The following is a 15542-nucleotide window of genomic DNA, read 5'->3' as shown; positions in this document are numbered from 1 at the left end:
CTCACACTGGGAGCTGTAGACTGGAGCTGCTCCTATTCGGCCGTCTTGGAACCTCCTCCCATGTTTGGTTTTAAAGGTGGGCCCATGGTTTATAAAATATGAAGCAATTAAATGAAAGCAAAAAAAGAAAATACTTTCATAAACAAAGCAACTTCCTCCATAGCCTCTGTTCTTTTTACCACTCAGTGGGGTAAAATGTCCAATAAAATGTAAAATGCAGCATATGTGATCATGTAATCTAAAAGCTTTTCATGATTACTTATTGCAAATTGCACTTGACAGTTCACCACAACAATGGAAAACTGACCCCTGGTTGGTTCACACAGTCCTTGAGCCCCAAATTGAAGTCACCAATAAAATGATCTTGATAAAAAGTTTGCAACTGTGCTCAGCCAGCTAGTTCCACCCACTGGGTGTGAGCTGACCCAGGACACCACTTTGTCCTGTTCCTTTGTGGGACTCTCGTCTTCAGAGAGGTAGTCAGGTAGCTCTGTGTTCTGTTCTACCACAGGAAGGTCTTGGAATGGGACCAGCATCTCTTCTCCACTTTCACTTTTCACAACTTACTGATCTTTCGTAAACTTGGTTGATGCTTTCACCGATGCTAAAGCCTCAGCTTTCAAATCTGAATGGATTCTCACCACACCTTTGACAGCCATTTGAAAAGTAAAGCTAATAACACCTTTAATTTTTAACAAAGCCTCTTCACATAGATTTCTCCAAGACGTATCATCAAGGCCATCTGTATGCAAAACCACTGTTTTGGCACATTTGTTTGTAGTTCCCAGAAAACAACTGAGCTTCCCTTCGACATGAATTCATTTCATTGACACTATCACCATCTGCCTTATTGGAGGACTGATGTATGTCATAGATTTCAGAGGCCAGAAGTTTTGTTCCTCCTAGAGTTACAGTTTTCTGTATGACATTTTGTAGGCTCAACATCATACCCAGTTCTCCTTTCATCTTTTCTCTGTTTGCACGGCATTCTCCCAAGTATGGAAGAGCAAGCAAAGCCAAATGGATGACTGGAGGGTTGGGGTGGTCCATAAATAAAACAAGGCCAGGTAGATATCCCTGATCCTGGATGACGGCTCTTCTGTTTAATGGGTCTGCTGCTATATCCCATAACTAGTTAACTACCGATAGAGCATCAGACTCTTCCACTTATGGTGAAGGTGGAAGAATTCATCTTCTATGCCACGCTCAAGAATAAAATCTTAAATTCGATCCAGAGCTTTAGGAGTCCAGAGCCTGCTGCACCATCAGGGCCACACCTACAGATGAGGTAGAAACCCAGAGGGCGCAAGCCCCTCGGTTGACAGCCACAGCCTCGGGGATCGCAAACAACCAGACTAACTCAGGGAGCTAAAGAGCAAGGCGCTCTTTGGTGGTGGGGAACGGAGATGCTTGTTTTCACGTGTTCAATGAGTCACTGCTGTTTGAGCACCATTTTTTTTTTTTTTTTTTTTTGATACAGAGTCTCACTCTATCATATAAGCTAGAGTGCAGTGGCGCGATCTCGGCTCACTGAAGCCTCCATCTCCCAGGGCCAGTTGATTCTCCTGCCTCTGCCTCCCGAGTAGCAGGGATTACAGGCGTGTGCCACCATGCTCCACTAATTTTTGTATTTTTAGTATAGACGGGGTTTCTCCGTGTTGGCCAGGCTGGTTTCAAACTCCTGACTTCAAATGATCCGCCTGCCTCGGCCTCCCAAAGTGCTGCGATTATAGGCGTGAGCTACTGTGCCCAGTCAAGCACCTTTGTTTTTGAGAATGCCAGTTCTATGGCTTTGCTACTCTATCCTACCCAAGGTTATTGTGGAAGAATGGTGAGACACGGTATCTAGTGAGATGTATTGGTAGAGTCTCTTCTGTGAAGGTGAATTCCTCATTCTCCTGATCTTGGTAACTACCAAGGAGACCGCTCTACCGTTGCATAGCCAGGACACACAGTGACTTTATTTGTACGTCCAGTGCGCACAGTGACCTCATAATGTGGGCACATATCGTTATTGACCCATTCTCAGAAAAAGCAAGGGTCCAGAAAGAGGCAAGCACCCCAGCTGTGCCACCTAGTAGATAGTACCTGGTGATTGCCCCAAGGCTGCTTCCCTCCTGCTCTCTGTTAACTGTGAGAGAGAGGACTGGCAGATAGCTCAGCTTGCCCAGGAGACCTTTCCCTCATGGTGTATCACTTTGAATCTCTCTCTTTCCCATTTTTCAGAAATGCTTCAGTATTTCCCATCCTGTGATAATAATTCATTCTTGTTTTTGATTTGATGATATGAAGGAGACACTAATTGCAACATGAACAAAAGAAATTAGCTTAGAAAGATTCCCAAGCAATTGATTTTGCTCATCACTCTGTCTCTATCAGTTCATCGACTTTTCATGAAAATAACACATAATTTGAATTTCAGTTGGAAATTCAAAATAGCACCAAAAGGTATCCACAGTAAAGTAAGTCTTCTTCTCAGCCCAGTTCCTGAATCCCACTCCCTGTAGATAAACACCATCGACCATTTCTTACACACTCTTCCAGAAATGTTCCATGTAAATATATGTCTATAGACATTATTAATACCTTCCTTTTAACTTAATCATATATCTTGAAGATCTGTCCATATCAGCACATGTAGATACACTAAATTATTTCTAATGATGATATAACAATTTATTATATGACCACATCAAAATTTGTTTAGTCAGTCTCCTGTTGATGGACATATGGCTGTTTCCTGGTTTTTGTTTTTCAGATCTCTCTGTGTAGAGGTGAAAATAAAATCAGAGGACAAATTGCTACATTTGCTAGCAGGCCTTGCAAGATTGGCATGTTTTAAATTTTAATAATATTGTCCAATTGCATTTCAAAGAGGGTGTACTAATTTTTACAGCACCTACATTGCATATGTACCTGTATCCTTACATCCTTAGCCACTATGAATTTCCATGTTTTATAACTATTGCCACTATGATAGGCAAAACAATGTTTCATGGGCTGAATTTGTATTTCTTAATTATGAATGAGATTGAGATTTTTTAATATGCATAAAAATATATTTTTCTTTCTGAATTCCTCTTTCATACATATCCTTTGCCTATTTTGTGAGGCCATTTATATTTTTCTTATTGGCCTATACTAATGTTTTATACATATCTAGAGAGGACATAGTACATATAGAGTGCAGATGTGGTAAAAATTCATACAACCTCTCTAGAATGCAGTTGGAGATGAAGATGCATGTGTACAAAGTACAGGGATTTTTGTTTTGTTTTGTTTTTTGAGATCCAGTCTCGCCCTGTCGCCCAGGCTAGAATGTAATGGTATGATCTTGGCTCACTGCAACCTCTGCATCCCGGGTTCAAGGGATTCTCCTGCCTCAGCCTCCCAAGTAGCTGCGAATACAGGTGCACGCCACCACACCAGCTAATTTTTTGTATTTTTGGTAGAGACGGGGTTTCCCCATGTTGGCCAGGCTGGTCTTGAACTCCTGACCTCATGATCCACCTGCCTCAGCCTCCCAAAGTGCTAGGATTACAGGCATGAGCCGCTGCATCCGGCCCAGGTTTTTTTTTTTTAATTTTGCCTTTTGCCTTTAATTACTGTAGTTTTCCGTGAAAGAAATTTAATATTTTATAGTAAAATGTATTCCTCTACCTCTATTGCTAATATCTGCTTAGATTTTTTTTCTTACTTAGGAAAATATTACCCACTCCAAGATTACTTTAAATTTTTTTCATGATGCCTTATAAAATTTTTTAGTTTTGCATTTTATCTTTAAAGCTTTGGTAGAAATTCAAAATAGCAAATCTAGAATGTACTTTAATGCAAGGAGGGAGACACAGAACTATTTTTTTTCTAAATGGCTGAAAACGTCTCAATGCCATCTATTAAATAATCCATCTTTCTTCACTGATTTAAAATGCCACCTTTATCGTATACTGGATTCCCTGAAGTGTTTGGACCTACTTAAGATTCTATTCTGTTCCATTGATCTGCCTGCCTATGCAGATATTTTAGAAATGAATGCATTTATGTAGCTATAATTTAGCCTCTGTGGGTCTACTTCCAGGCTTCAGTTATTTGCATTCTACAGTATGTTTATTTGTCATTGTGTACCTCGGTTTTGACTTCCTCAAGGGTAAAGATTATGGATTCTCTTCCCTCTGTAATTCCCTAAAACATGAGTCTCTGCCAAGTTTGGCATTTTGAAAACTGAAATCAAGCCATGTCCTTAGGCAGAACCAGTGGTAGTCTGAGTGGTTTCAGTGACTGAAGCCCCTGCTCAAAATATTCAACCTCTAAATGTAATATATAAAACACTATGACAGCTTATTCCTTTCATTAAAGGGATGCTCCTTTAAACACTAATATTGTGCATGGTGCTGAGAATACGTTCATCATAATTTCTCCCTGGTCTAAGTTTTAGTAGAAAGGCAACATGAACTAACATTTAAGATCCATGAAATCTGTTAAGAATAGCACATATTCCATCTCATTTAATATCACAAATAGCCTACAAAATTGGTGTTATTAATCTCACTTTACAAAGAAGGAAACAGGCTTAGAAAAGTAAGTTAATTTGCCAACTTAGTTAGTGGCAAACCCTGGATTCAAACCAAAGCCTGTTTGATGCCAAATATCATGTTCTTCTTACTCTCCTATGCCGCCTCCCAGAGACAGAGATCCTCAAACAATTATGGAAAATAGTTTTCACTTCTCGTCCCAGCCCTGCAGTGCCTCCCTTGATCACTGAATGGAGAATAATTTCTAGCTACAACCATGCTTAGCAGGAAACAGGACCATGATAAATGATTGACATCTGCCACAGAAGTAAAAGGCAGCAGTGGCCATACAGGACACTGTATTTGTCATTATTGTGCTACAACACAACATAGGAGACCAAAGGAACATTTTCCCAACTTCACAGTTAAGTTTAGGAACAACCCTAAAAATCAGTTGATCGATAAAATTTCACTCCCTATATAAAGCCTAAGAAGCCAACGTTAAAAATAAATTTTGAGAAATATGGTAAATAAAAGAGAGATTTATATGTGGTATCCAAAGTATACCAGTCCTGCCAACTTGACATGCTAAATATTCAGCCTCTTTTTGTAATAATCAACTTGGCTCTAGTAGTCATAGGAAGGCACTACTTCAAACCAGTTTTCCCCAGGCAGAAGAGAGAGAAGAAACTCTATTCCATTCTAGAGCTATGTATCAAATCAAGTACCTGAACTTTCAATCAAGCTCTACCCAGATCAACTAGTTCTAAGAACTGGGCCCCTGGGTTTGTGTGATACTCAATAGTTCCGCATCTGGCCTCTCTAGAGTAGCCACTGAGTGGCCACCCAACTCCTATTCCTCCTTCCTCTCCCTTAGGGATCTGCAAATTTATCTAAGTTTTCTGCCCACTTCCCAAACTTCATATGGCTCAGGTAAGATTAGCCCCACTCCAGCCCCTCAGAGTCCACGTATAATCCCATGCCCTTTGTCAGTAACTGGATTAGCAATGGGACTAATTGCTATTTGCCATTAGCAATATGATTGGATTCAGAGTCCTGAATTGTGGTAGAGGTCTGCTCTAAGCATAAAAAAAGTTCTGCCTTGCTCCTCTGGAACAGCACCAGGAACAACCCTTACTTTTCATCTGGCCAGTCTTCTTTGCTGATATAAGATCCAGAACTGCTGCAGCACATTCCCACAAGCCATCATTCAGAGAAGGGCAGAGCCAAAAGGATCACAGGGAATTGAACCTGTAGCCATCGTGGACTCAGCCATGATGCCCACAATAGCACTGAACTTGCAGTTACTGAAGCAGTAAACAAGTTTAAATTGTAAGCTATTACTGGCCTCCAAATGTTTCCTAACTGACCTCACTCATACACCTCCACTATGAATCTCTGAGGCAGTCACTCTCTAAACTCTAGACAAGGATTGCCAAAGTATTTACCTACTTAAAGGACACTGTAGGAGTTAAGAGGATAGGCTCAAACCCTGCCCCTGCCACTTATTTTCTGTGTGATCTTGGCAAGTTATCTAAACTCTCCAAGCATGTTCCTTCACCTGTAAACTGGGGATAATCGTCACATCTAAAGGTTGTGAGGATTGAGGCAACTCATGCCTAGGGCTTAAAATCCAGCCTGGCATGTAAATACTGTCCTGATTATGTATACTTTTGTCAATATCTATGCCTGATTTTCCTCTCCCAACAGTGACCCAAATTCCACACTTCCTGTGTTTATTTGGATTTCACAATCTTCAATTCTGAATCTAATCCATGTGTCTGTCTAGCCACTGCACCACAGTGATTCCAAGTTCGGACCCTTTTCAAATATAACCATAGTCATTGACATTTTCCCATCTAGGAATCCCAGGGATGATATAGCTAATGTGAGCCTGAACCCTAATGAAATACAAGTCTAATGCTAATTGGTATCTTGTAGATTTTAATCCATTCCTCTTACCACAGCAGTACTTCTTAAGAGCCTGTTCCTGTGGGTTAATGTGTACAGAAAAATGAGATACTAATTACTATGGATATTTAGCTCTGTTTCTCTATGAACAATCATCCTACTACAGTAATCCTCCCTTTCCCTTTGGTCCCAGCTGTTTAATTCATTAGGTATTACTTTTTTTTTTTTTTTTTTCTCTCTATGAGCTGTTAGGCTGAATTTCAAAAAGAGACTGACCAGGAAAATTTTCAAATATATCTTTCAAATTTCTTTTCTCCTTGAAAATAAAGTTGAACAGTCCTCATACCATTAAACGTGGCAATTGAGTTGACGGGACAGCTCCTTTCAAAGCGCGTACCTACAGCTATTTTCCACACCCTGGCATTGCTTGTCCGCTGCTTTCCAAGCAGGTTCACTGGGAACTGTGCCATGCTCAGCTATCATTTTCTGCTTATAAGAAGGAAGTGAGAGATCAGGGTCGTTAGAGTCTATAAACACTTGAATGCTTAGAAATGCAAAGCAATGAGCTATTTTGCAGGGCTGCCGGAGAAAAGGAGTGGAGAAAAGAGAAAAGAAATCATGTCTTGAAACTCCAATGAGTACCATTCTTACATGATGTCTAAACAGACAGGAATTCAAGTTGAGCATTTGAATGTTAAAAGAAAATAGACAATGCAATGATCTTCCCAGCAAAATAGCAGCCATACATGGGCTGCCTTGAATGGAAAAGGGAAGAAAAAAGGAGAAACAAAGATAAAATGAGACAATAAAGCCTAAGAAGCCAACGTTAAAAATAAATTTTGAGAAATATGGTAAATAAAAGAGAGATTTATATGTGGTATCCAAAGTATACCAGTCCTGCCAACTTGACATGCTAAATATTCAGCCTCTTTTTGTAATAATCAACTTGGCTCTAGTAGTCATAGGAAGGCACTACTTCAAACCAGTTTTCCGCAGGCAGAAGAGAGAGAAGAAACTCTATTCCATTCTAGAGCTATGTATCAAATCAAGTACCTGAACTTTCAATCAAGCTCTACCCAGATCAACTAGTTCTAAGAACTGGGCCCCTGGGTTTGTGTGATACTCAATAATAAATGATTGACATCTGCCACAGAAGCAAAAGGCAGCAGTGGCCATACAGGACACTGTATTTGTCATTATTGTGCTACAACACAACATAGGAGACCAAAGGAACATTTTCCCAACTTCACAGTTAAGTTTAGGAACAACCCTAAAAATCAGTTGATCGATAAAATTTCACTCCCTATATAAAGCCTAAGAAGCCAACGTTAAAAATAAATTTTGAGAAATATGGTAAATAAAAGAGAGATTTATATGTGGTATCCAAAGTATACCAGTCCTGCCAACTTGACATGCTAAATATTCAGCCTCTTTTTGTAATAATCAACTTGGCTCTAGTAGTCATAGGAAGGCACTACTTCAAACCAGTTTTCCCCAGGCAGAAGAGAGAGAAGAAACTCTATTCCATTCTAGAGCTATGTATCAAATCAAGTACCTGAACTTTCAATCAAGCTCTACCCAGATCAACTAGTTCTAAGAACTGGGCCCCTGGGTTTGTGTGATACTCAATAGTTCCGCATCTGGCCTCTCTAGAGTAGCCACTGAGTGGCCACCCAACTCCTATTCCTCCTTCCTCTCCCTTAGGGATCTGCAAATTTATCTAAGTTTTCTGCCCACTTCCCAAACTTCATATGGCTCAGGTAAGATTAGCCCCACTCCAGCCCCTCAGAGTCCACGTATAATCCCATGCCCTTTGTCAGTAACTGGATTAGCAATGGGACTAATTGCTATTTGCCATTAGCAATATGATTGGATTCAGAGTCCTGAATTGTGGTAGAGGTCTGCTCTAAGCATAAAAAAAGTTCTGCCTTGCTCCTCTGGAACAGCACCAGGAACAACCCTTACTTTTCATCTGGCCAGTCTTCTTTGCTGATATAAGATCCAGAACTGCTGCAGCACATTCCCACAAGCCATCATTCAGAGAAGGGCAGAGCCAAAAGGATCACAGGGAATTGAACCTGTAGCCATCGTGGACTCAGCCATGATGCCCACAATAGCACTGAACTTGCAGTTACTGAAGCAGTAAACAAGTTTAAATTGTAAGCTATTACTGGCCTCCAAATGTTTCCTAACTGACCTCACTCATACACCTCCACTATGAATCTCTGAGGCAGTCACTCTCTAAACTCTAGACAAGGATTGCCAAAGTATTTACCTACTTAAAGGACACTGTAGGAGTTAAGAGGATAGGCTCAAACCCTGCCCCTGCCACTTATTTTCTGTGTGATCTTGGCAAGTTATCTAAACTCTCCAAGCATGTTCCTTCACCTGTAAACTGGGGATAATCGTCACATCTAAAGGTTGTGAGGATTGAGGCAACTCATGCCTAGGGCTTAAAATCCAGCCTGGCATGTAAATACTGTCCTGATTATGTATACTTTTGTCAATATCTATGCCTGATTTTCCTCTCCCAACAGTGACCCAAATTCCACACTTCCTGTGTTTATTTGGATTTCACAATCTTCAATTCTGAATCTAATCCATGTGTCTGTCTAGCCACTGCACCACAGTGATTCCAAGTTCGGACCCTTTTCAAATATAACCATAGTCATTGACATTTTCCCATCTAGGAATCCCAGGGATGATATAGCTAATGTGAGCCTGAACCCTAATGAAATACAAGTCTAATGCTAATTGGTATCTTGTAGATTTTAATCCATTCCTCTTACCACAGCAGTACTTCTTAAGAGCCTGTTCCTGTGGGTTAATGTGTACAGAAAAATGAGATACTAATTACTATGGATATTTAGCTCTGTTTCTCTATGAACAATCATCCTACTACAGTAATCCTCCCTTTCCCTTTGGTCCCAGCTGTTTAATTCATTAGGTATTACTTTTTTTTTTTTTTTTCTCTCTATGAGCTGTTAGGCTGAATTTCAAAAAGAGACTGACCAGGAAAATTTTCAAATATATCTTTCAAATTTCTTTTCTCCTTGAAAATAAAGTTGAACAGTCCTCATACCATTAAACGTGGCAATTGAGTTGACGGGACAGCTCCTTTCAAAGCGCATACCTACAGCTATTTTCCACACCCTGGCATTGCTTGTCCGCTGCTTTCCAAGCAGGTTCACTGGGAACTGTGCCATGCTCAGCTATCATTTTCTGCTTATAAGAAGGAAGTGAGAGATCAGGGTCGTTAGAGTCTATAAACACTTGAATGCTTAGAAATGCAAAGCAATGAGCTATTTTGCAGGGCTGCCGGAGAAAAGGAGTGGAGAAAAGAGAAAAGAAATCATGTCTTGAAACTCCAATGAGTACCATTCTTACATGATGTCTAAACAGACAGGAATTCAGGTTGAGCATTTGAATGTTAAAAGAAAATAGACAATGCAATGATCTTCCCAGCAAAATAGCAGCCATACATGGGCTGCCTTGAATGGAAAAGGGAAGAAAAAAGGAGAAACAAAGATAAAATGAGACACAGAGAAAAGAGGCAGACAGATTGTCCAGGGAGGGTACAGTTAAGATTTTTGTAGTTCTACATGAAAAAAAAAAAAAAAAAAATCTGTTTCATAAAAGGAATTCAAATGAGAGAAATAAGAAAAAGTCAGGCTGAACTTCAGAATCCATGATATCCTGACCTATAATATTTCCTCATCTAATTCCAACAATTTCAGGTAGCCAATTCAATGCTATATAATTCTGAAAATGATTCATGGGACCAAAAAAGCAATTTGGGAGCATCTAAACTACCTGGTTCAAATTTGAGAACATTATTTTCATATTTTTCTTTATCTGCTCCACAGTTCCATGGCAAATTAACAGAAAGCCAATGAGATTTCTATGTGTGGGCTGTATTGTTCTTTTTTATGTGATATGTATAACCTTTCCCCATCTGCACAGATACAGAGAGGCCTATTTTGGTGTGCTTTTTTAATTTGCTGCTTGTCCGTGAAATGGAATGCTCCTGAGAAACTAGAGCGGTAAAGAACTTAGAACAGGTGATAAAACCTCATTTTTGCACTGTCGCTCAATGACATTGCGCTGCTGAAGCCGCACAGCAGTTAATGGCCATGGAAATTATACTGGCCCACAAGCCCTTGGACAGGAAGAAAACTAACTGTGAGAACTTGAATTTTATTGAAAATCAAAAGCCAACTGACAGGATGCTCACTGAACTCACCCAGGAAATGCTTAGTCAGACTCATCAGATATAACAATACTCAGAAAAAGATTCAAAAGCAAAACCTAGGGAATTGTTTTTTTTAAAAAAAAAAAACAAAAAAAACCTATCACACACGTCAGGGTGAATTTTATAAAGTATACGAAAGGCTGTAGGAAAAAGTAGATTGCAATGCAGTATACCACAGCCATCAAACATCTAGTGCATTTTTAAGTTCAGTAAATTCCTAGTCACTGTAATTGTGCCTAAAAACACAGAGTAAAAAAAAAAAAGGGCAAAATAAGCAAAGAATTATTTTAAGGCTAGAGGGTAATATTTTTATAAAACAATGTAAGAGAGGTATGGGTGTATACAAAGACACATATAATGAGTATGACTATGTAAAACAGTAATTCCACACTCACGAGTTCCACAAGTGTCTACTGAGTACCTGCTCTGGGCTAGTATCTGTTCTACGTGCTGTGGTTATAACTATGAACAACACAACAGCTCTACTCCTACAGAATTTATTTTCTCATTAGGAAAAAATGCCAAATAAATATATTTATGAAGCTACATTCAATAATTGTAAATGATCAAGATCAGCCACTTTGCTTAATATTTTTTCAAATTTATTTTGTATAGACAATTCCACTGGAATTTACTCTATATTCATACCAGCTATCATGAGGAAGAGAGGTAGAAATCTATCTGGGTCATGGCACCTTTTCACACACTTAAAAAAACATGGCTTCTTTAAGTGGAGTATGATTATATGTACGAAGTGTACATTTTCTAATTTTTTCAAATATATGGGTTGTTACACAGAAATCATCTTAGTGCCAATAAGTATTTAACATTTCCACTTTCAGCAGGTAAAAGAATTTCTATCTCTGTTTCATTATAATTATGCTAAACACTTTCAGGCTTCCATTTTCCTTTTTTTATAATAATGAAACAAAATGCAATCAAATATTCAAATCATTGGACAAACAACCATACAAAAGGCAATACTGCTGAAAATGAATTGTTACCTAGCCCACAGTTCCACTATGCAACAGCTTGAATTTTTGTCAGCTGACATAAGAGAGTCCAAATTTAATGATGAAAGGCAATTAAGAAGGGTGAGAGTATAACCTAATAAAAAGGTGGAATGTATGGAAATTGAATTTTTAAAAGTCTCTATACCAAGTGAGGCACAGGTGCTGGACTGCCATAATTGACATTGGAGCCTTCTATTGGAAGGCTATCCTGGGACCCAGTATTCCATCTCTTGTCTCTCTGGGGTGGAAAAGACAGGGGTCTGAGCCCTGACTGAAGTCCAAAGAAGTCACTAACATAATGTCTGCCATAATACAGTTCCACCCAAAGAGTATGGAAGACCAGACACATTAATCTTCTACTCAGAGTCAAAGGATAGGAGAACAGGGAATCAGGTGATGGGTGCCATTTCTCTCTCTGTCTCTCTTTTTTTATATATATCCACACTTAATCCAGCGAAATCACATATGTGGGCTGGTCAGATCTGAAATAGGCTGCACATTTTTGAAGATGGCCCACCGAGGCTTTTCTGTACCAACGCCCTTCAATGCCTCCTTTACTCTCTCTGAGATTCAGTTTTCTGACCTCTATAATGAGGAAGGATAATTACATGAAATAACCTTTGTAAAAGTAACGTACTATTGGCCGGGTGCAGTGGCTCACGCCTGGAATCTCAGCACTTTGGGAGGCCACGGTGGGCAGATCACCTGAGGTCAGGAGTTCGAGACCAGCCTGACTAACATGGTAAAACCCCACCTCTACTCAAAATACAAAAATTAGCTAGGCATGCTGGTGCATACCTGTAATCCCAGCTACTCAGGAGGCTGAGGCAGGAGAATCACTTGAACCCTGGAGGCGGAGGTTGCAGTGAGCCGAGATTATACCACTACACTCTAGCCTGGGTGACAGATTGAGACTCTGTCTCAAAAATAAATAAATAACATACTATTAAGCAGGGACGCAGAAAATCCTCAATGTGAGTTACTGAATAAACAAGCTAGTATCATTCTTAATAGGTAACTAAAGCTACATATACTGGTGAGAGTAAAAATTTATCTAACCCTAGATACATCTATCACCTATTGCTAAGATAACAGAATAATCAAGAATAATTTTTATTTATTTTTATTTTATTATTATTTTTTTTGAGACAGAGTCTCACTCTGTCACCCAGGCTGGAGTGTAGTGGCACGATCTCAGCTCACTACAACCTGTGCCGCCTGGGTTCAAGCAATTCTCCTGCCTCGGCCTCCTGAGTAGCTGGGATTACAGGCACCTTCCACTGCTCCTGGTTAATTTTTGTAGTTGTTTTTTGTTTTGTTTTGTTTTGTTTTTTTCCAGAAGAGACAGTGGCCAAACTGGTCTTAAACTCCTGACCTCAAGTGATTCACCCACCTCAGCCTCCCAAAGTGCTGGGATGACTGGCATGAGTCACCATGCCCAGCTAAGAATAATTTTTAAACCAACATTGGAACTTAAGACAATTGTATTTAAAATACAGCAAACTGTATATGATCGGTGAATACAGAACTTTAAAATGTCCTATGAAATACAGAATTTAATTGCTGATAAATCAATTGCCTGTCTTCCTTTTTGTATTTTTAGTTACGCTTTTGAAAACTTCAGTTTTCCATATTATTTATGTCAATTTTTGTAATGAAATTTTTTAATCAGAGAAATTACTGCTTATGAATCCATGGTTTTGTCTATTTACGTCTTTCAATCAGCTATAGAATAACATTTTAAGTGTATAAAATACAAATTTTCTATCCTAGAAATAAATGCACAATACTTTAATTGTTTTCTAAACTCTTTAATATTTTTCTAATCCTGTTAGGCTTTTAGTAATGTTTTTAATTCCCTAGTTTCCAAAGGATTTTTTGTGAGACACTTTTCTATTTTCTTTAGAGTGGGTTTAAAACAGTTCGGAATATAGCAATCATTGCTGCATTGCATGTACATCACCTTCTCATAACACCATACATAATGTATAAGAATCAATCATGATTTATATCTGATTGCTGGCTCAATGTCACGTTATAAAAAAAATTCCTTTGTGTGTATTCTAATATTCTTCTATTTTCTCTTGAGAAAATTAGTCGCTTTTGCAGTTTTTTATTCTCAGTTTTACTTGGAGTTCTTCAGAAATGAAAGAGATTGAGGGTCATATACAGAAACATATTCAACCTCAAACATTTTAAAATGTATTCAATATTTAACCTAACTAGAGTCTGTTAGACTATTCTGTTCTTAAGTCAATAAAATAAAAAGCTAGACTTAACTAGGCAAGATTGATTTACTAGAGGCCCCATGTTTAATTTTAAGACATGGAATTATGTTTTAATATGTAATATTAATTACTAAAGGCTTACTATATAAATTAATCTATTAACATAATACCTAAATTTTCTAATGTTAAAAAACTCAGAAGATTAATATATACAAGGAATGCCACACACTGACCATCTCCAGAACATAATCTGCCACTTTCATTCACAGCATCTCTCAGAACCAACACTGTGTAATGCCCTCACAAGTTTCCCTAAGAAGTCACATTGGGCAAGTTATGTTGCAATAAGAAGCAACCCTCGAAATCTCAGCAGTTTGAAACCACAGAGTTTTATATCTGCCTCATGCTATGTGTCCATCATAGACCTCTGCTCCTCACAGTCTCTCAGGGATCCAACTTGCTTGTATTTAAACAATCACTGAAGAAGTGGAGAGAAAGCTTAATTAATCAAGCAGTAAAATTCTTCCTAAAAGTCATAAACATCACTTGTTCTCACACTTCATTGGCCAAAGCAAGCCACATGGCATCACCCAAGTTTATGTGGGCAGGGAAGTACAATTCCTCCGTGAACTGGGGATAACCAGATATATTTGGTGGCAGCTCCCACTCACCTTGTGATAAAGGAAAGAAGTAAGAAAGCAGAAGTTTTAAAAATTGGCCCAGAAAATACCCAAACTCTTTTCGATGACATTCATCCTATTTTTTTATAATGCATACCAGGAAGAAGAGGATGAATTGAGTAAAAGTTACCATTTCCCTCATAGTACATTCTACCTATAAATGCAGGGTTTAAATCATCTTTTCATCCTCTTTTGTTTCCATGATAAAGCTAAATGTGAACTTGGCTGGATTCAGACCTTCCCAGCAAAATTAGGAATAGGGTAGTACAAACTTGAGGCTATTAGATTAAAATGGATAGTTCCTAATGTTTATTTACCGTCTATCCCAGATGCTATTCATAGTAGCTTATGTGGATCATCACATATAATCTTCATAGCAATTTATATGAAGTAGGTAGATACTATCACAATCCTCATGTTCCAAGTAAAGAAGGTCAAGAAGAACACAGAACTCATTAGTGAAAGAGGGTAGATTCCATTTCAGGCATGGACTCCACACCCCATACTCTCAATCAACACACAACAGTGAGTAGCACTGATAAAATATTTTATTATATAATGCCATTTGAGTTTGTGTATTTGTATAAATGCCAGTGAACAATTGTAATCCTGAGAAAGAGGTTCCAAAACAGCATTCCAGCAAATTCCTCCATTTTTGAAAAAAAAACACTGGTTTTTCACTTCTTTAGATTTCATACATTAAAGGGAAAAATATGTAAAGAGTGTTTTGGAGCTATTTTATAAACTTTACATGACTCTAAACTAATTAGAGAACTTAAAATTTTACTAAAAATGAGTAAGACTGAAAATTTATGAAGAGCATACTGGGATCATGACAATATTCACAGATGCCACATTTATAACTCTGGAATGGCATCCATGGAGACCACGTAAATGTCACCCCCTGAAGTTGTGCAATGCACAATGTGTGTGACCATATGCTGAGGCTC

The 15542-nt window shown here is 38.6% G+C and overlaps 1 protein-coding gene across 1 annotated transcript; it reads right to left on the bottom strand.

Annotated features, from left to right (window-relative positions):
• Positions 1-347: 347 nt before the first annotated feature.
• On the bottom strand, positions 348-1368 carry LOC105543652 (armadillo repeat-containing protein 1-like). The gene is given in 2 exon segments (XM_011985651.1): positions 348-742; positions 913-1368. Coding segments are annotated over 2 exon segments (612 nt in total). The 5' UTR covers positions 1130-1368.
• Positions 1369-15542: the final 14174 nt, after the last annotated feature.

The sequence above is a fragment of the Mandrillus leucophaeus genome, unplaced genomic scaffold (genome assembly GCF_000951045.1).
Source record: "Mandrillus leucophaeus isolate KB7577 unplaced genomic scaffold, Mleu.le_1.0 Scaffold289, whole genome shotgun sequence".
In the NCBI taxonomy this organism is placed as follows: domain Eukaryota; kingdom Metazoa; phylum Chordata; class Mammalia; order Primates; family Cercopithecidae; genus Mandrillus; species Mandrillus leucophaeus.
Note: the sequence above shows the minus strand (reverse complement) of the source record. Positions and strands in the feature narration are given on the sequence as shown.